Source organism: Sceloporus undulatus, chromosome 3 (assembly GCF_019175285.1).
Source record: "Sceloporus undulatus isolate JIND9_A2432 ecotype Alabama chromosome 3, SceUnd_v1.1, whole genome shotgun sequence".
Lineage (NCBI taxonomy): Eukaryota > Metazoa > Chordata > Lepidosauria > Squamata > Phrynosomatidae > Sceloporus > Sceloporus undulatus.
Genome location: NC_056524.1, coordinates 228,598,792 through 228,619,108, shown reverse-complemented (window position 1 = coordinate 228,619,108; position 20,317 = coordinate 228,598,792). Strand labels below are relative to the sequence as shown.

Here is a 20,317-nt window from a genome sequence, read left to right as displayed (position 1 = left end):
TGTTTTCTTTCAACAGCCTCCATTTTTTAAATAATTTTTGTTTTGGTTATGAACCTTATAGATGTATAGTTTCAACGTGCCAGGAGATCTGGTAAGGCTGGCTGATCTGATTTCTCTTTTACTTTCTGTTTTGCTCTTCTGTCATGCTCAGTAAGTAATTCTGGAGGCAGTTGTTTACCTTGCCTATTATACTTAAGTACACAGTAGAATCACCTGGAGTACAGTCCCATTGTTTCCCAGGTCAAGCTTTATTGAACTGTTTATTGCAGACACACTGCTGCAGCCCAGCATGAAGGTCCATCTTTCTCTAGCCCATCTTTCTAATACCAGTGTGTAAAAAACAGAATACAAGGAAAAGAGGGACTTAGCTGCACTCCTGTAAAAATACTTTGTAAAAAGGAGCTTCTTTATCAGAGGCTTTGTGAATTGAGGCATGCCTATACTGTACTTGATTGTTTGAATTGTTCTATATTCCTATAGTCTAGGTCAATTTGTATGTTTTAGTTTTAAAACATGTTTAGTGCATGATTTTAGTACTTAAATAACAGAAAAAGACGAAATAACAGACATGATGGATTCCAAAAAGCTATCTTCGTTAACATCAGTGCACTCCAATGCAGTATCACAAAACCAAATTTCAGTAATTTTCTGATATCCATTCTTAGGGGTGCTAATCCAGAACTAGTTGGACATTTTTTAAGATCCTAGCTTAAGTGTTAAACTACTGTACAGCTGTATCCCCCAACTATGTTACAAGGGAACAATTAGCGTGTTTGCCTAAGAGAACAAGCCAGCAATACTAACCCTGGTTTGTTCTAAACAACCAGTGTGTTGATGCATTGTGCTTGATAGCTTTGCTTGCTGTGGAAGTAGCTGAGCAAGCCATGAAGCTTCACTCAGCAGTTGGTTTCCTTTGTTATGAGGATGGAGAGGTTAAATCCAATGCACCCTAAATGGCATTGAGGTAGTTATTTTTTTCCATGGAGAGTGGCTTCCCAGGTCCCTGAGGGACCAGTGCAGCCCTCTAACTTCCCAAAGGTTGCCCATCACTGTTCCAGGACCTGGAACCTCACGATAATGGTGAGGCGAAAGAAACATGATACAGTAGTGTGTTTATTCATAATATTTTTTTTAAAAAAAATTGAGTTTACCTTGTAGCTTTGAACAATACATTTATATTTCTCAGTTGACATATTTGAATATCTGAAAGCTATAGTCAGTTAAGTCTCTTCTCTTTTTAAAAGTCTTTATCTAATCAGACAGAATCTTTAAATACCCCAGAGTCTTTTTTGTTGTTGCAGAATTCACATGGAATTAGACCTACAAACTTAGGCATCTGCAACATTGTCACCTCCAACATGTTTTGAAGAGCATGTTTTTCACAACAGATCTGTTGCATTTTGCCATTGGAGTGCTTTTTTGTTCAGACAATGACAATTTTGCTATTGGGGTGCTTTCTTTTGTCATGTATGAGGACAAAAAATGCATGCCTTTTTGTTTTTGAAACATAATGTAGAGCAGCTGGTGTGATTGCTTGGATGAGAATTAGTTCCTTCCCTTGCTCAAAGATGCAAGCTTGCTTGATCTTGTCCAGGACAAACCAAGTAGAACTGCTAATACTATGGGAGGCATGGATGGAAGGATCTGATGCAAACACTCCCAGTCTTCTGTAGAGCAGCCAGAAACACCATTTGGAAGCTCCCAAAGCCAAAGAAAGAAGCAGTACTTATAAATTTTTGAATTGCTCCTCGCAGAAAGCACTTTTTATCACACCATCTGTGAAACAAATAAAGAGGCATAACCTTATTTAGGGCATTGAACAACAGGATTCCTGTCAGGGTACAGAAGCCCTTTGACATCACTGAGGTGAAGACATAAATTGGTTTAGTGCTTCTAAGAGTTATGGGACACATGAAGTTTAGGAGGAACGTTTGCATCCAGTTTCAAGGCATTACCATGTCAGAGCACTGATGAGTCTGAAAATATTTCGTACATTCATAAAGTTCTTGAGGTTTGTTAGTAATTGGTTGAATAGACGCTAGTTTGTTGTTAATGCTATTTAATTTGTTTTGATTTTAGAGCAATATATTTTGCTGCTTATTCCAACTGCAAGGAAGCACTGAATAATATCTTTCAGCCAGACTCTACCCAAGTTCACATGACCTCAGCTGGAGTGGCAGGTAAGAATCTGTAACTTTTCTGTAGCTTGAGTTATCTGAGAAGCCTCCTAGCAGTTGAGTGACTATGGTGAATTAAAGAGCAGCAGAAATTGGGGAAATGGCTGATTCAGAGTGCAGTAAGAAATGGCTGGGCAGACAGCTATGACAGTTTATTACTTGAAGATGAATGCTACCAAGTAGATATTCATTGGAACAGCAGTGTGGCAGAGCAAAGTATATCAACATTCTTCATTTTATCTATTTTTAATTCTAACTGAGCAAATATGTTTTGCAAATAAAACCAAGGAATAAAGAAACAGACCCTGAATCCCCATACCTCTTTGCTGCAAACAGCTTCCTGTGTTAAACCACCTGCTTTGGCTTATTTGAAATATGCTAGCAGGTTCTGGTAGTCATTTTCTGCCCATACATTTCATGGTGAAAGTATTTAAATTTTGCTATAAAGTTTGTTAGCTTTGATAAGAATATAAGATTCCCCCCCCCCCCCATTTTGCAGAAGGGGTGTGGAGAAGTAGAACAAGCCTCTTGCTAAAGAATTAAGTTAAAATGTAGTCCAGATCAGTTCTGTGCATGTTAATTCAGAACTCCTACTGAATTTGTGGAGTTTGCTTCAAGGTATTTACAGGCTGCTACTTCAGTCCTACACTAATTTATCTGGTGGCAACCTTTAGGACTCATTTCTTCCTGAATACACCTGCACAGTATTGTGCTGGTATTTCGCAATAGTTAAATTTTTCAGATGATGGCTTAAATATAGCTCTTTTTTGCATGCTTCATCTACATAATTTGGAGGGTTATAGATTTAGCTTTATCAATCAGAAAGAATGTGGTTAAGCAGGTATATAGTAATTCTTGATACTTTCTTGGTTTTAGTTATTTCAGTTTCCACTGTGGATCATCCCTAAATAGTATATGCCCCATTTAGATATCTGAAGGCTAACCCAACACAATTGTGATAAAAAGATCTAGCTTGGTGAAGTAATTCAACCATTTTATCCCCCCCCCCCCCAATTTTCTGCTTCATTTTTAAAATTAAAACTGTTCTAGCTGACAAATAAACTGAGAAGAAGGTGGTTAATAAATGCTTGTCATGTTTAGATCTGTACTTTTGATAAGAGAGAATAGACTTACAGCAGTTGTAACTTTTACATTCCACTGAAGAAGTCAATAGGGTATGGAATGGGAGGAGGAAGAAAAGTGTAGTAGGGAATCATTTAAATGGATCTCAGTCAATCAGTTGCTCCAGAGACTTTGTTGATGTAAAGGCTCTTCTGTTACCTGTGTTTTTTTTCCTTCAGAAGTTTAAAGAACTATTATTTCTCTTGACAAAGAGCGGAACAGAAGATAAGCACATGGATTAGTAATCTTTTTTTAAAAAATGAAGATTATTTTAATAGCTTATGCAATGTGTATTGCACAAAAATGGCTGTTTAGAACTAAAGTTATATACCTCATTTTTATTATTGATTGTCTGTGTGTAGATGTATATCTATTCCCAATCGAATAAAAAAGTAAAGAACTAATTTATTGGCAAGCTTCATATCTACGTGCAAACTCAGTTTGCCCATCAAAATGTAATCAGTGGCTTGAATTCTTACTATTTAAACCGTGTGGTTTTTTTTAAAAAAATTAAATTTTCAGCCAATGTAATACTCACATTTTCCTAGTTCATTTACTTATTTATTGCATATATTTATTTAGTTTCCACTTTTTGATATGTATGCTTTATTCTGGTTTTAAAATGGAAAGCTACCCCTTTTGCACTTCTGTGGCTCTGTTCTTCTTGCTTGAAATTATCATGCTCAGGTGCTTGTGCAATACTGACAGGCATTAATATTCAGCTTTGCAGTTATGCACCTATACCACATGGTTGGTGAAAAAGAATATCCCATGCAGATTGGCTGTGAAGGTAGCTATGTTTTTTCTTGAACTGGAGTAGCTTTAGGATACTAGAAATCCTACAGACTACATTTTAAAATGTTTGTTTAAATATGCATACAATACTGTTTCATATCGTTGGCTAGATGGCCATGCGACTAATATAAAGGGCTGTTAACAACTTAGCTTGTAGGGGAAAAATGCTAACCTTGTCATTTTTGTAATTGCTTCATAAGACTTATGTGCACTAAATTAAGCTATTAACCATTTTACCAACAAGGTCTGTTTTGGCTTAAAAATCAGTCACTTTAACCATTAAGAATATGATGACCTCTCAAGATTATTGTATTGAAGATGTGTTGGGGATTAGATGTATTTGACTAAAAGCTTTTTAGTAGTTGCAAATTTTTGCAAAAGATTTAGGATGAAATCCCACGTCACTTTCATTGATGTATAGTTTCTAGGTGGGTTTTTAAAACTTTCCACATACTCTGGAAAGACTGCTTTGGAAAATTGACATTCCCATAGTGGAGTCAGTTTTCTCTGCATTCTTCTTGTTGCTGCTTATAGTGAACTGTATGGTATAATGGATAATTATGCCAGCATAGAGCACCAACAAGATCTTTGTGCCAGTCAGTTGTATTACTGTAGTTATTCTTAGCAATTGTAAAAACAAAGCTGCTGTACTCACTTTCTGTCATGAACTGTTTATTAAAAAAACAAAACTTAAATTTAAACTAGTAAACTTTATAGTGCTTTCTTTAATAAAAAAAACTTTCAGAGCCTGAAGTTATGAATATGCCCACAATTTTGATGCCTGGTATGTTTTATCTTTTGCTCCATTATGAGAGAGCTACTTTGCTGGAAATTTTTACACTCCTTTCTAGTTGTCACCAATTATCCTTGCATTATGGGATCTAGGATGGGATTGACCACAATAGTGTGCAGTATCTGGTGAGATCCAGTAGTGTTGAGGAATCCAGAAGACCCTTAGGCACTTATTCCAGATTCCATTATGCCCCCAGAGTTTGGTCTAGTGACCTCTCAATACAATACTTTCCATAAGAAAAAATATCCACAGGTGAGCAATAGCTTTATTTGTAGTATGTGAGTTGTTTAGTTCTCCACAATGTTTCATCAGGATAGGTGTTTTTTTTTAAAAAAAGTGGATGGAAACACGGTAGTTCTTCTTTCTCCTACTTTTTTTTCTTCTATCTAGCCTGATGAAGCATTGCTCTCCAAAGCTTGCACATGATTGTGGGGTTGAAGTTTATCTTAATAAAGGTGTTATTCACTTGTGGATTTGTGATTTTGTTTTGTTTTTATGGATTAAGAAAGCTACCTTGACTTCCAAGTGAGATATGCTAAACAAGGCTCTAGTTATACTTTGTACATAGTCTTAACATAGTCTAGCATATCTATGATACTTCAAGTGGAGCCACATGAGTACTGAATATAGTTGCCAACAACATTTGATATCCAGTCACAAGGGTACTTCTGTGCACCAGGGGTCCTCATACCTTGCCTTCTTTACATGGGACCCAACTAATAATTCATGACCACTTTTAGGGCATAACCTCCTAAAGTTATGGAGCAACAAAATATACCACTTTAGAGTCTACCCCTTTTGTTGTAAGTAAATAACAAAAATGAAAAGTATTTGAATAGTAACTATAATGGAAGTTTTTGTATCCAATTCTTTGTGAATGACAAAGAAATACACATTCAGATGTTATCTTTTACAAAATCCATAGCTGAAAGCCCTACACTCATTCTACTGTGCCTACAGAGCAATACCATTCAATTTTCTGGAATATGCTGAGTTGGGCCTTAGATTTGCCATCTTCTTTGAGGCAGATGTTACTGTGCAGCAGTACTGTATATGTTTAAGAGATGTATATCTACCGGAACAACACAGGTTCAGGTTAAACAGGTATTATTCTTCCCTGTATTGTGTTAATGGTGAGTGATGTATACATTTGAAAGCTATTGCATTCTGACAGAGCATTTATCTTACATCAGGCTCTAACATGAAGCATAGAAGGATAATTCAGTGTCAATGCTTTGTAGTCTGTTGCAGCCCTGTGGTCTTTCCCGGTAGTAATTGATTTGACATATTTGGTGTAACACCACCGTGTATCTTGACAGAGTTCTGTCAAGTTATACTTGTAGGTGGTCTGTTTTGAACAAAGGAGGGAAGATAATAGCCCGTGCAACCTCTTTTCTCTTTCTGTCAGTCTTCCTCTTCGAATATGCTTCTAAAAATACTCAAAATTAGCTGTATTGCAAAACTAGATACAAAATTGATACAGGGTATTCAGTTCAAAGATGGTTTCAAATTTTGAATTACAGTACAGTTAAATATGATACCAATATGATACCAAATCATGCTTTTCTACCCAGTGTGACAAGGTTAGCATTTTTATTTTAAAAAAGCAAAAACAAAGCAACACTTTTGGATTTAACAAATATTGGTAAGTATTTTTCATGGTTTAACTGCTGCAGATGGCAGAAATTTCAGTACTCAGTATATTTTGCAAAACTTTTTAAAAAATACCTGTGGCCTGTACTACTTTTTTCCTTTTTTATTGTTCTAAACTTTTAAAAGTTAGATCTCACCTTTTACTAATTCACAAATCCTTCCATTGGGATTCAATTTTGTCACATGTGTCTGATGAGGTCACTGCTTGTTGTTATGATACAGAAAAGCCTGTGTCTATTTTAGGCATTTACTGTACATTTCTCCCGTGAAAAGAGTGAGATCGTGTCATCTCATGCTCCCCATCCGCAGGTCACTTCCTGCAGAAATATGGACTAACTTAAACCTCGTGAGTACTGAACTGAGCATCTCTTGCAGCCTCTAGCGTAAGAACCACACTTTAGGTTTGTAATCACTCTTAAACAAAGAACTTAATGGGAAGCTTTATATCTGAATTCAAGTTGTATTCGTTGTCTTAAAACATTCAGCTATTTCTTCAGTGGAATTTGGGGAGATTTGGAAACATTTTATGGTCACGGCTGTGCATCTTGACCACCTTGGTGAAATTAAAACTCTTGTTGACAGTATGCAGGATTTCTTTTCTTTTAAAAATTAAAAACTATCTCAGAACTGTACTTAATGTCACTGCTGTTAACTTCATTTGTTGTCAGAGTTTGTCCCCCTCCTTGGCATTATTTGCATTAATTTAGTAGTTATGTTATAACTTGAAAACAAAGTTGATGTGGTTACATTCCTGGGATCTTAGCTGTTTTATTATGAAGTTTATTCTTTTGCCTCAAAATCATCCTTTTTAAAAAAAATAATCTAGAGTTTGAAATTGTAATGCATAGTTTTGAGGGATAAATAGACAATGAGTTTAGGTGGACTGGTACAACATCTGTTGAACGAAAATTTCCATTTGATAGCACACACAGTCTCTTTACTGAATTTGTCCTCCATTAGTTCTTTTGCCAAGTCCCCTCGGTGCTTCTAAATTTGGAGTGGGCTCAAGGAAGCAAGCATATAAAACTTATAGGACTCATTTGCTGTATTCAGATGTCACAGTAAGTTAAAATCTTTATTGTAACAAACGAACTTCAGTTTTGTTTATCCAGCCATCAAGAGCAAATAAACAAGCCAGATATTGTCTGTCTGTAATTTGTTTAGTGTGACCTCTGAAGTAGGATCTCTGCCTTGTTTTTTCCTAGCAAGCCAGAGTCAAAAACCAGAGATCCTGCTTCAGATATCACACATAGCAAACTATAGAAAGAGTTCCTGGCTTATTTGTGTGTTCTCATTGACTGTAGGAGCCAAGTGGAATATATCTGACAGGATACTTTAGCACTTTTGTTTGTTCATGATAAGCTAGAATTCTGCTTTATTGTGACAGTGATACATCACTGTAAGCACTTCTGAATTTTGAACAAGAATTGTTCACCTGCTTTATGTAGTATAGGCAACCACCTGTTCCTCATTTCTGGGGCTCCTTTTCAGTCTTATATAAATCCAGAGACACCAAGCTAAATATTTGGGGTCATACTTCATATACCTCAGTGTCCTGAAATTGCTTACCATGAGTTTTGTACTCAATCTCCTCAAAGTTTCAACTTTGTTCTAGTTTGCAATTTAGAAATAAGGTAAGGTTGAAAAGCTGTACGTACATACTTATTTGGGGATAAGCCACACTGAATTCAGTGGAGCTTAGTTCTGAATAAGACATCCATGGGATTCAACTATAAGAACCTTGAACATTTCAGTGACAAGTTAGCTTTTGATAAAACTATTTCATAGTGATCAACCTAGGTCTTCCCAGAATGCAGATCCTTTTGTGTTTTGCATTTTAACAATTTGCATTAGTTGTTTATAGAATACTTACAGAAACAGCATCTTAATAATCTTCCAGTTATAGGGTCATTGCCCCTTTCCTTCCAAGTGCCAAATAAAATCTTAACTGTTTTTGGTTAACGTGTATGTCCATATTATAGCCAAAAGCCTTGCATTACCTGGGGAGTTTAGGATGACTTGTTCTTTGCCTTTGTAGGAAAACCTTGGGAGAGATATACAAGAGGTTTTTAAAAAGCATAGCATTAACAAAGTAATATCTTAGGCGGGGTACATACCTCCGCTTTGCGGCGCTCTGCCGCCGCCGCCAGTAGGTCCACGGGGGAGCCGGAGCCTTCACGCGGCCCGACTCCCGCGCGGACCGAAAAAGAAGCTCCAAAATGGAGCTTCTTTTTCCGTCGCGTTTGCGACGTAGCGAGGCGCCAGGGGCGCACTCGCTACGTCACAAGCGACGCGACGCGTACGGACGCTCAGCGTCCGATACACAAAGATGGTGCCGGCCATGTAGAAGGGCCGGCGCCATCTTGTACGGACGGAGTCCGTACTAGGCCCAGGGGCATCTATAAGAGACGCCCCTTTTTTAAAATGGGACGTCCTCCGGACATCCCAAATGGCGGTGCAGAAAGCACCTTAGTCTAGTAGAATATCCTTTATGATTAAATCATGGATAGGGAATGGTGGATGTCCATAAATTTTAAACCTGCAACTCCCACCAGCCCTAGATAACATAGCTGATGGTGAGATGTTCTTCCTAGGTTGAAATAAAGGTTAGGCTCAAGATAGATTTACTGCTTTTAAAACATGTTGATATTCTTAACATAATAAATGTGTTTCTTATCATTGCTTACACTACTATAATCCCTGAATCTGTAAATGCTAGTAAAATAGCATTAAAATGTATGTCAGCATTATAGGGCCAAAATGAAAATGGTCTACCAAAGTTTCAGGCTTGTTTTCATTTTTTTCTCCCCATTTTTTTTAATTGAAAAAGATTTTTTTAAATGGGTACAGTGTGAAATTTAACAGAGAACTTTATGGCCCTGGGAGGGTGAGAGTCCTATTAGTGATGAACTTTGAAGCGCTTTGGTCAGAAATTTAAATATTGCAAGCAATTAAAGCACTTCTACTTAATACCATATAATAAAACATTAAATTTGAATTTTTAACATTAACTAACTTTAAAACAGTTAAGATCCTTTGGCAATTCTACTTTTGAGCCTTTTAGGCTGTAATCCTGTGCATGCTTACTGGGAGTAAGCCACATTAAACTCAATGGGGGCTTACTATTGAGTACACATTTTTACAGTTGTCTTAGTCATTGAAGTACCAGCTTTTCCTTGTTAATGCCAACAGAGATTGTCCAGAAGAACCTGATAGTCTTTGTATCATTCTCAAGAAAGCATCTACATTCTCTGGTTCTGGTGTAGCTGAAATATGCATGACAGATGCACTCAACAAGATGCTCCTGAACATTCACACTAAAATCCCCGATGCCCTTTTCTGCAGGGAGAGAGATGGATTTGCATAGTGAGAGTTATTTCCACATGATTCTGATAGAATAAAGGCTGTAATAATAAATAGGATTTCCTGGGCCTAGCACATTCTGTAGCTTTCTTCTGTAGACATGTTTCCTGATAAATATTGTGTTGTTTAGTCTTAGACTAATAACCTAGAACACCTATTAAAACCTGCTATCCCAAACTGCTTTTCTATTTATTGTGCTTGTGCAGTGGGGAAAGATAAATTTTTAATCCATCCAAAAGATGGTTACTAGAGCCCTATTTGTTCTTAACCCTATGGAGACTTTGACTAGTTAGTATCTTGCTACTAAGTGGTCCATAGTATATATGCAATAGTATTGTTTTAACTTATCTGTGTTTGTACAAGTATTTCTGGGTCCCGCCAACAATCTGTGCTTCTGAATGCTAAGTACAACTCACTGACATAATTCATATAATACTTCATTTAATTATACTATGTAATTCAGTATTAACATCTATATGTACAGTAATGTGTGTCTGAGTTGTAGAACATTTAGTTACTCAGTAAATGTGGTTTTATACTCTACCTTGCATTTCTTATATATAAATTAAATTTACAGAGAATATTTTATGCTCTGTTTTTTGCTCTTCTTGGTTTAGTTTCATTTACATTCTTGTATTTATTTAGAATACAATTAAATTCAGCTAGCCTAGTCCCACTCTTGCTGTTGGAAAGGTGTTAAAAAGAGTTTTGTATGAGCATACAGGCACAAATTAAGTTTGAAATATACGTATAACTTATAACTAGAAATAAGAAATACATTTTCAAGTAATTGTGCAAAAGTTTATTGTCTCTGTGGACTTATAAAAGTAACAAAATGTCATTACAAATATTCTGATTGTTAACAATTAGTGTAGTGCACGTTAGTTCACATCAACTTCTGTGTTTTATTGTGCATTTTTTAGTTTATAACAAACTATTTTTGTGATGTTAGCAAACCTAATTTGCTGTTTTAAAATATTTATTTAGGTTTTACTGCAATCACAGCAACCAATCCAATTTGGTTAATAAAGACACGATTACAACTTGATGCAAGGTAAAAGAAAAATTTCTTGAGAGCATTTATAAAGTTTTTATGTATCATTTGCTTATGTATTGTTCTATTTTTATTTATTCTTATTTAATTATTTAAATAAGAGCATGGTTTTAGCCATGAAGTGATGTGATCCAAACTGCATGCTGTAATGACTTCTTCTGAGCAATTTTAATACAGTGGAATATGATGTTGGCAGTAATACACTCATGTTTGTATATTCATAGAAGGTTCCAGAATAGCAGATTTCTAGTATACATTCTCACTTGTTAACTAGTGTAATAGGTTTCATGGAAAGTTATTTAATGCAGTATGTGATTTGCAGAGCTTCTCTACCTTCTTTTGGAAACCTCTGATTGTGTGATCAGAAAAGGAATTTTAACTGGTGCTTTTCATACAGCCATTGGATCCCATAGGCAGATAGGGAACAGAATTGTAGTTGCTGCACTGTACAGAAGATAATATGAAAATGTACACATGTAAATTGTATCTGCGTAATATGCTGTTCATGCAGAAGGTCCCACATTCCTGGCATCTTCAGTTGTTATTGAATTTTAATTGGAAGGTCTAGGAGGGACCTTGGCCAGTTGGAAATCACAGTATTAGACAAGACAAACTAGTGATCAACTCAGCAGGACATTACATACTGCTAGCAACACTTGAGGGGGATGTTGCCCACTTTCTTCACTCAACACGTTCTTATTCTTGAGCACATGAATGTAATGAATGGAAACACTGGTAGTGAGCACATTAGCTTCTGTGTGTCATCATTCCTAATCAATGTAACAGCTGCTTTAAGAAAGTTTCATGTGATTGTAATTTCCCCTTATCAAGCTTATAATATTTGAGAGGCAAATCCAAATGCATGAAGAGGTGGTAGAAGCACTGACTTTGTAGGATTTCTTTTTTGTTTGTTACAATTTCATTGCAACTGTCTTGAATTTAAATGCCATAGAGTCAGATTACTTCCAAAATTTCTGTAGATGATATTCATGTGAAAGTTCATAACTTTTCTTTGTAATTTAAGTAGTTTCCTGAAATACATTTCTAAATGTGAATCTTTGGAAACTTTGACATATGGTTATATAGTATGTGTACCTGGCAAAGTATTATCAACCTGTTTAAGGTGCTGAATGTTTTTACCCCTCTTTTTCAGGAATCGTGGAGAAAAGCGGATGAGTGCTTTTGAATGTGTTCGCAAAGTCTATCATGCAGATGGAATTAAAGGTTTTTACCGAGGAATGTCTGCATCTTATGCAGGCATATCAGAGACTGTTATTCATTTTGTTATTTATGAAAGTATTAAGCGAAGACTACTGGAATATAAATCTACTTCTGCTATGGATGAGGAAGATGAATCTGTCAAAGAAGCATCTGACTTTGTTGGCATGATGATGGCTGCAGCCACTTCCAAAACTTGTGCCACATCTATAGCCTATCCGCATGGTAAGGAAGCATTGCTTAGAGATTCGGGAATCATGTCTTTTTAAAGTAAAAACATAAGTCTTTACCCATCTGTTGTAAGTAAAATAATGTGTACTGTAGGTAGAGAGATCTTGTAGCACCTTTGAGACTAATTGAAATAAAGAACTTGGCATCATAAGATTTCGTAGACTTCAGTCTACTTCCTCAGATGCATTTAGTGGAGTGGAAACCAGGGACAGACATACATACATACATATGTGTCTGTCTGTCTGTCTGTACAGACTTACACACCTATATATTTGAATTTTATGTAGTCATAGAATCATAGAGTTGGAAGAGACCGCACAGGCCATCCAGTCCAACCCCCTGCCATGCAGGAAATCCAAATCAAAGCATCCCTGACAGATGGCCATCTAACCTCTGCTTAAAGACCTTCCTTGTTAGTATTTGCTTGGCTTAAGAAATGAGCATGGTTTGTTTTATATTTTTGGAGTCTAGAATTTATGATATTTGGAGGTGTGATAAAAAGGTCTAAATAGGCATTTAATATGACCCCTCAAGTAAACTTCTGTACTTCAAACAAATGGGAGATGTTAGCACAACAAAGAGATGGAGAAAGATGAATTTGCTTCACAGTCTTGTAGAACATTTTCATTGGTGATGGCAGTGATGATTTGGAAATGATGTCAGGACTTGACAACATGTGCTTCATAATCTTTCATGTTTTTTGGATTGATTGGTTCAGAATGTCTGTATACTTCCTATTAACCAAATCCGTTGAGAAAACATATACAGTTTGCCCTCCATATCCATAGATCCAGCTACCCACAACTTGAAAATATTCCAAAAATAAAAACATTCCAGAAAGCAAACATTGATTTTGCTATTTTATATAAGGGGAGCCACTGTATATAATGGGACTTGAGCATCTACCAATTTGGTGGGGGTCCTGGAACCAAACCCCAGCAAAGAACAAGGACCCACTGTTATTATGTTGATTCAATATTTAGTCTAACTTAGAGAAGACACGTTGAATTCATTGGATCTCCTCTACGTACTACTCCATCTGTAAATGGCTGAACTTTTTAAAAAATTACTAAACAAAAGTTAATAGAGAAGTGCATATCTGTCATTATAAGTATCCCCAGATCAGAGGTGTACAAAGTGTGACCTGCAAGCAGCCCCCAAGTGTCATTTTTGTGCCCCACTAGGGTCAAAATAATTTTTATTTGCAAAAGAATGTTTTGTTCCAAAATGCACTCAGTTTAACTTTAGGGGGTGAAGAGGGTATTTCTACCATGTTTTAAGGCCCCATGGGCCCTTAAAACATCAATAATTTTTTTTAAATAATTAAAAATATATTCTGTTCCAGAATGTTCCAAAATATCCACTAGGGGGTGTGGGGTGCGTTTCCACCACATTTGATTGGCCCTTTTTTGAGACCTAAAACATGATGAAATTGCCCTACATATCCTTTAGATTATTTTCTGAATTTTAATTTTTTTATTTTTATTTTTTTGTGGGAGTAGGTCCAGCCCTACAAATTTGCTTAGGGCCTAATACACCCCTTGGCCTTCCACAGTTGCCTACTCCTATTCTGCCATATGCTTCAGATATTACAACATTTTGTTACAGAGATGGCTTGAAAGATGCTTCTGGTACAGATTGTAGTGGTCTACATCAAAAGCACTGGTTGTCTGTTTAGCTCCGGAAAGTACAGTTGTTGGCCTTTAAAACTGTGGATGCTTAGAAAAGTATGTTGGAGTTACTTTTTAAAGCAATTTGTTATATAACATGTTATGACCTCTCTCATGGTAATTTGTACTCCTTGCTTTTTTATTTTTTGATGTCTTTTTTTAAAAAAACTATAAAAATGGAAGATAGTGGCTTAAAAATGTGGTGTGGGGCTGAAAACATTCTCAAAAAAAAAAACAAATTAGAACCCTTGCCCCAAACAAGAAGTTAGTTAATAATGTCCCCAGTCATTGCAGTATTTTTAAACATTGTTATGCTCTTATTAATGTGTAATAGATACTCTTGTTACTTGTTACTTTTCTTTGAGTTGTCAGTAGTCAGGGAGTAGTGGTATGTAGCACATACAAAGCCTGAAATAAATAATAATAATGCAAATTTTCTAATTCTATCAAAAAATTGTGACTAAAAAAATGTGATAGCTCCCTAGTTTCCTTTTCTTTAATTCCTGTAAGGCATATTATTCTTTGTATATTTGGAATGTTTTTATTCAATAATAATAATAATAATAATAATAATAATAATAATTCTTTCTGGTTCTGCAGAGGTTGTACGAACAAGGCTACGAGAAGAAGGAACAAAGTACAGATCTTTTTTCCAGACGCTGTCTTTGCTGGTGCGAGAAGAAGGCTATGGCTCTCTTTACCGTGGCCTAACAACACACTTGTTTAGACAGATACCGAACACAGCTATAATGATGTCTACATATGAAGTGGTAGTCTACTTACTCAATGGATAGCAGTGCTACTAGCTGTCTTTAGGAAATTGGAAGACCAAAAGCTTGCAGTGGACCATGAACTCTCTCAGTATGGTAAGCAGCAGAAAAAAATCTATCGAGGATATGCAACTGTGTGGACAAAATGGAAGACTGACAGGCAATCATGCTCACTCGTGCTGCCTTATCATATGGCATATTTTGCAATGCGATAATCTCAAGCTGCTCCTGGGAGGATTGCCTTTAAATGCCTCATATTTCAGTTGCAATTTTCTCCTATTGTGTCAGCTGTTCTAATGCTATGCAGTAAGCATCAGGGACTTGGTGAGAAAGGAGAGTCATAATGTGTGTCTATATTGCAAAGCATATATTTTCATTTCTATGCCAGTTCATTGCTGCTTTCAGATTCATTTTCTGTTACTGCATGATAGCCAGTTGGCAGGGTGGGCCTGTGTCTGTTTAAGCAGATTCATAATTGGTCATGTCTGAAATTACATTTTGCAGTCTGAAATAAAGTGAAAGGTAAAAATTCACATTAAGCTCCCCATTTTACTACCTCGAGGGTCTTTCTTACAGGGAAGCTAAATTTTCCTCAGTACAAAAAAGTGGCCTTCATTTGTAGAGATGAAGGAGACAGCAAGTGGTAAAACATCGTATGGAGTTTTGACTGCTTTGATACCTGACATTCATACTTCTGCTAGAAATGTTAACTGTCCTAAGTATTTTCCACCATGAAATGGAGAAGAGACTTTGGAAGGATGCACCTGAAACAGAGTTCTCCTTTCTTGGGATATGTATAGTCTATGCACAGAAAACCAGCTGTGATTGTTGATTAAGGCAGCCCAGCCTACTTAAAACAGAAGAACTGAATGTTGGAAGAGTTTTTAATGTATTGCTTGAAATCTGTGGAAAGCAACAAATCCAGGGCAGGTTATCAAGTGTTCTGTCATTCAGGATTATGTTTCCTTTTATCTATTGCCTGCTCTTGAACCAACCCGAAACCTGCATTAACTACAGTATCAGAACTCTACTAGATTTGAAGGACATTGGAGTGCATCCATGCCATGTGAAAAACAAGCACTGCTATTAACCAGAAGAGATCACTGAATACTTTTGGTTTAAGCATTCCCTTCTGATTTATTCCTTGCTTCATCTTTGCTGAAAACCCTGTAAAGTGAAAATTCCTGCATTTTTTTTAGAATGTTGAACCCTCAAAATCTATTTTCCTATACAGCATTATTTGCTACATTTTAAGAATGGTTCTTTGCTTTGCTCATACTCGCTACATACTGCAAATAAACCCTTTTAATGTTCTAACGATAAATACATAAATTTTACTTTTAACATCTCTTCTGTGATTATAATACAGCTGCTTTAGAAATACTTTCATCCTAAGTGGGCTTGCTAACCAAGTATTTTTTCACTGACATAACTGGTAATGACTCTAGGAGAGAAGATTGTGAATACATTAGTGTGTACTTTGTGTAATTATTTTATATTTAAAATGTGACGCTTGCACTTTTATACCTTCATTGGCTTGTGACTTTTATGCCTTTATGGATTCCCTTTCCTTTATTTTGAAGCCCTGCCCAAAGTTAAGTAATTGTATATATGTCTACGCAGAAGTAACTCCCTTCAAGTTCTGTAGGACTTACTTCTAGGTTAGTGTGTATAGGGTTATAGCAGTGGTCCCCAAACTGTGCCCTTTAAGAGATTTTGGAATTCCGCTCCCAGAAGCCTCAGCCATGTTGGCCAATAGTCTGGGATTCTGGGAGCTGAAGTCCAAAATCCCTTAAAGAACTTGGACACTACTAAATTATAGCCTAAGGCCTATTGATATCATATGCTAAAATCTTTCACTCTTACACCAGTAGCATTTAGAAGTGCCTCATTCTAATTGGCATGTGTCCTACATTTTTATTCCTGTGTCTCTGCAAGTAGGGTTAAAAGGTCTAAAAGTAAGCAAACTTTGGTCTCTCTATATGAGCTGTGCAGAAACTTAGTTCCTGTGACTAGATCTGAAAATAAGGCTAGAATGTTTAATGTACAGACAATTTGAAAAATTTTCCTCCTGATCCTGTGTCCTTTATCCTGTGACAAAATGTCTAACACGTAACTTTTACCGTTAGGGTAAATGTTTAGTACTATACCTTCTGTCCCCATTTTTGGAGCACAATGACATTCTGCTACACTTTTTCAGCAGGGAACAGACAAGAAGGCTTACACTGGAAGTGATGTCATTATACATATATTATAGTAAGACTATGACTCCTCTATTTTAAGCTATATGTCTTTGGCTTCTAATTTTCTAAAACCAAGATTCACCTCTCAGTAACAAGGGGAAAATTCTGTACTGTAATGGTATTATAAAGCAACTTATTTCCCCTCCAAAATATATATCCTGTATTTTTTTTCTGTTTCCAACATCCGGAAGATTCAGATATTATGCCCCACCCCCACTCCTTTACAATTACTGTGGAATCGGTATAGAGGCTTTCAGTAAATAGAGATTCCCAAACTCTGATCCTACAGATATTTTGGACTTCAGCTTCCAGAATTCCTGACTGTTGGCCTAGCTGGCCGTTCTGGGAGTTGAAGAATAAAATTATCTAGAGGTATTAACTGAACCAAACTGATTCTAAACATATTTAACTTACACTTTATTAAAAATTGATTACCGCAACTCCTAAGTCTATAAAATGTTTGAGCTTTTTGGAAACAAGTTCTATAGTTCAGCTTTTCTATGGAGATTATATAGGAAAGCTTTCATGCTGCATCACTTGCATGAATCCATACATTTAAACACCCATGCCAACCAGACAATTAATATATGCAGTGTCCTGAACTCAATTGAGACATTCTGCTGTCAGTGAGCTCTCAAGTACAACAGTTTACTTGATGAAGAAAATGCATGGCTGGGTTCAGAAGAAAATGTGTCTTCTAGAAGATAACCCACTCACAAAATACTTCAGGGTAATGTAGTTTCATGTGCACCATAGCCCACCCTGTTCATCTATGTAGTATTCTCAGGGTGTTAGAGGAATTTTTCTATGGGAGGAGGGAATAGGGAAGTCCATTTATGGCAGCCCAATTGCATACAATTTCATCTGGATCTAGCCCTTAGAAATCCACTCCCTTGGAATTGACCTTAGTTAGATCTATATGGGCTAAATGTGAGATAATTATAATTAATTAGAAGGGGCATATGGTGAAGGGAGCAATTTCTCTTAGACTTCTTTGCTATCAACATTACATTTCACTAAATGGTAACTAAATTAGAATCCATAGAAAGCCAACTGTTCTTCTGATACCAGTGTGTTTACTTTGTAACTTTCGATTTTGCTGCTGTGGAAGAGCTATGCTGACAGTAGTGGGGAGCTACTTGGGAGTCCACAGCAAGTAATGTAAGTGTCATTCTGCTGGCAGAGATAGCGGTGCACTAGCAGGATGATACCTCAAGTAGTGGAACTCCATGACAGCATTTGGGCTGGTACAAGTAGTTCCCTCCCAATGACTGTAGTAGGAAGGATGATGAAAAAGCTGCCACCTGCTCTCTGCATAGTAAAATTGCTCTTGTGATCATTTTGTAATATAGTATGAAATCTTTCACATTTACCTCTTTAACATCTGAGAATACAAGAATACTTTCCCTTACTCCTTTTACTGTGTTTCCAGTTTTCACATCTAGCTTCTAGTTTCTCACAACACAGACATTCTTATGTAGTAATTATTTCACCAAATATATGTTTTAAAAATCCTTTTGATACCTCTGAATTGTTTTCTAAAGAGACAAACCATTGGGTTTTGGGGACGTTGAGTATATTAGATCACAATTTCGGTTGAAATATTGTCAATTATAGGAGATAGGGAACATGGAATTAATACTTTATTAATACAAAGATAAGTTTGTTTTTGTGATTTGGCTATATTCTATATACTATCTGAATTTAATCATATAAGTACGTAAGATCACAATTCCTTGGAAAATGTGTTTGAGAACCACTACTCATGCTCACTGCATGTATAATAATTGGAACCTTGCTACCATTCTATTGGAAGTAATACTGTTTAGATAGTATTATATATGTGCAGTAAGGTTGACCAGAAGGTGGCACTAAAGTACATGCCAATGTAGGAAAAATAATATTTGAAATGATAGTTGATGTGCCAAATGCTTTCAGTCTTTTGCAGTTGAGAATACTTGGTTTAGTGCCATTACACATGAAGAAACAAGCCATACTAGATTCTTTAACAAATAGTTCTGGGATTTTTCCTAAATGCTAGTTCCTGTATTTAATATTCAACCTGAAAAAGAACATTAACTCAAGAAGTAAACATGCATAATGCCCACACAGAAGCTCTGCTTCAAAGTCCACTGTGACATCAGTTTAATTTTTGAATTACCAAGATTTGTTCTTGTAAATCACAGGTGATTTGACTAAGTTTTCAGTTTTAGCCAATGTACAAATAGCACACGCAGCACCAGTACAAAACATTACTTGGAGGAAGTTTCTTGTCATAAAGGGATTTTGTTACGCATAAGAGCCTGGGATAGTAATCTGCCATTGGCATCCAAGGAGCAATTTCAGACTTGGCCAGCAGAACATTTTTGTTCTCTCCCACATCCAGAAAAAGCAGACAGCCATGCCCTGTCACAAGCTGTTTTTGAGACGCCCTATAGTGTGAAAACTGGTTTCCCATGTTGTATAGACAGCTGCAACCTGATGACACAAAAGAAATCCTCAACAGGGCCTATATTAGTACTGTCTGTATGGTTCACACCACAATTTTTTTATTGTATTGTCTGTTCTTTGTTTTTATTCTAAATTACTACCACTTGTTTCTGTTTGTTAAAATGTTCCTCTTCACAGGTGAATTGTATGACTGATCTCTACAAATTGGAGACTGTTTCCTATTTACCATTTTTTTTTAAAAAAATCTGCAAATAAGCTGAGTTCTGGTATGTGCCTACTTTGAAGGAAAGACTTATTTCTTTCTGCAAAGACCCTGAGGTTCAGCACGATTACAGTTTTATTTCAGAAAGTCTGTAGACCCTGCATATGTGAACATAGTTTGCCCCTAGAAGTCATTACCGTTACTCACCAAGTCCCGTGTTTTGCTGCTTCTGTGAGGTTTGCTGTAGTTCTTGCATACCATGTAGCTGGCTGTCAGTGATGTGCTTTAAATGCTTTTTGTATTTATGTTATATTGATGAGTTTTTGTTTGGATTGCTTAAAACTTCAAATTAAAATAAAACGTGTTTATTCAAACTTGTTAGTCTTGTACTGGCTTATTTCTTCGGAATGGAAAGAGCTTAATTTTTAAGCCAATGTTGGTGTAAGTGTTATAGAATATCAGACAGTAGAATCCATTCAGAATTAGCTTGGCTGTTGGAATAAGATTTTAACAACCAGCAAGAAAGGACTTCATGTGATATAAAACATTTGATCTGAATACTGGCCAAGAATATT

At 36.3% G+C, this 20,317-nt stretch overlaps 1 protein-coding gene across 2 annotated transcripts in view; it reads left to right on the top strand.

Moving 5' to 3' along the window:
* Positions 1–20,116, top strand: part of SLC25A36 (solute carrier family 25 member 36) — a 50,410-nt gene extending 30,294 nt beyond the window's left edge. For both annotated transcript variants that reach the window (XM_042457817.1, XM_042457816.1), the window contains exons 4-7: positions 2,080–2,180; positions 10,891–10,957; positions 12,111–12,400; positions 14,677–20,116. In XM_042457817.1, the coding sequence (XP_042313751.1) occupies positions 2,080–2,180; positions 10,891–10,957; positions 12,111–12,400; positions 14,677–14,870 (652 nt within the window). In that variant the 3' untranslated portion in view covers positions 14,871–20,116. The remainder of the gene's footprint in view (positions 1–2,079; positions 2,181–10,890; positions 10,958–12,110; positions 12,401–14,676) is intronic.
* The last annotated feature ends 201 nt before the right edge of the window (positions 20,117–20,317 follow it).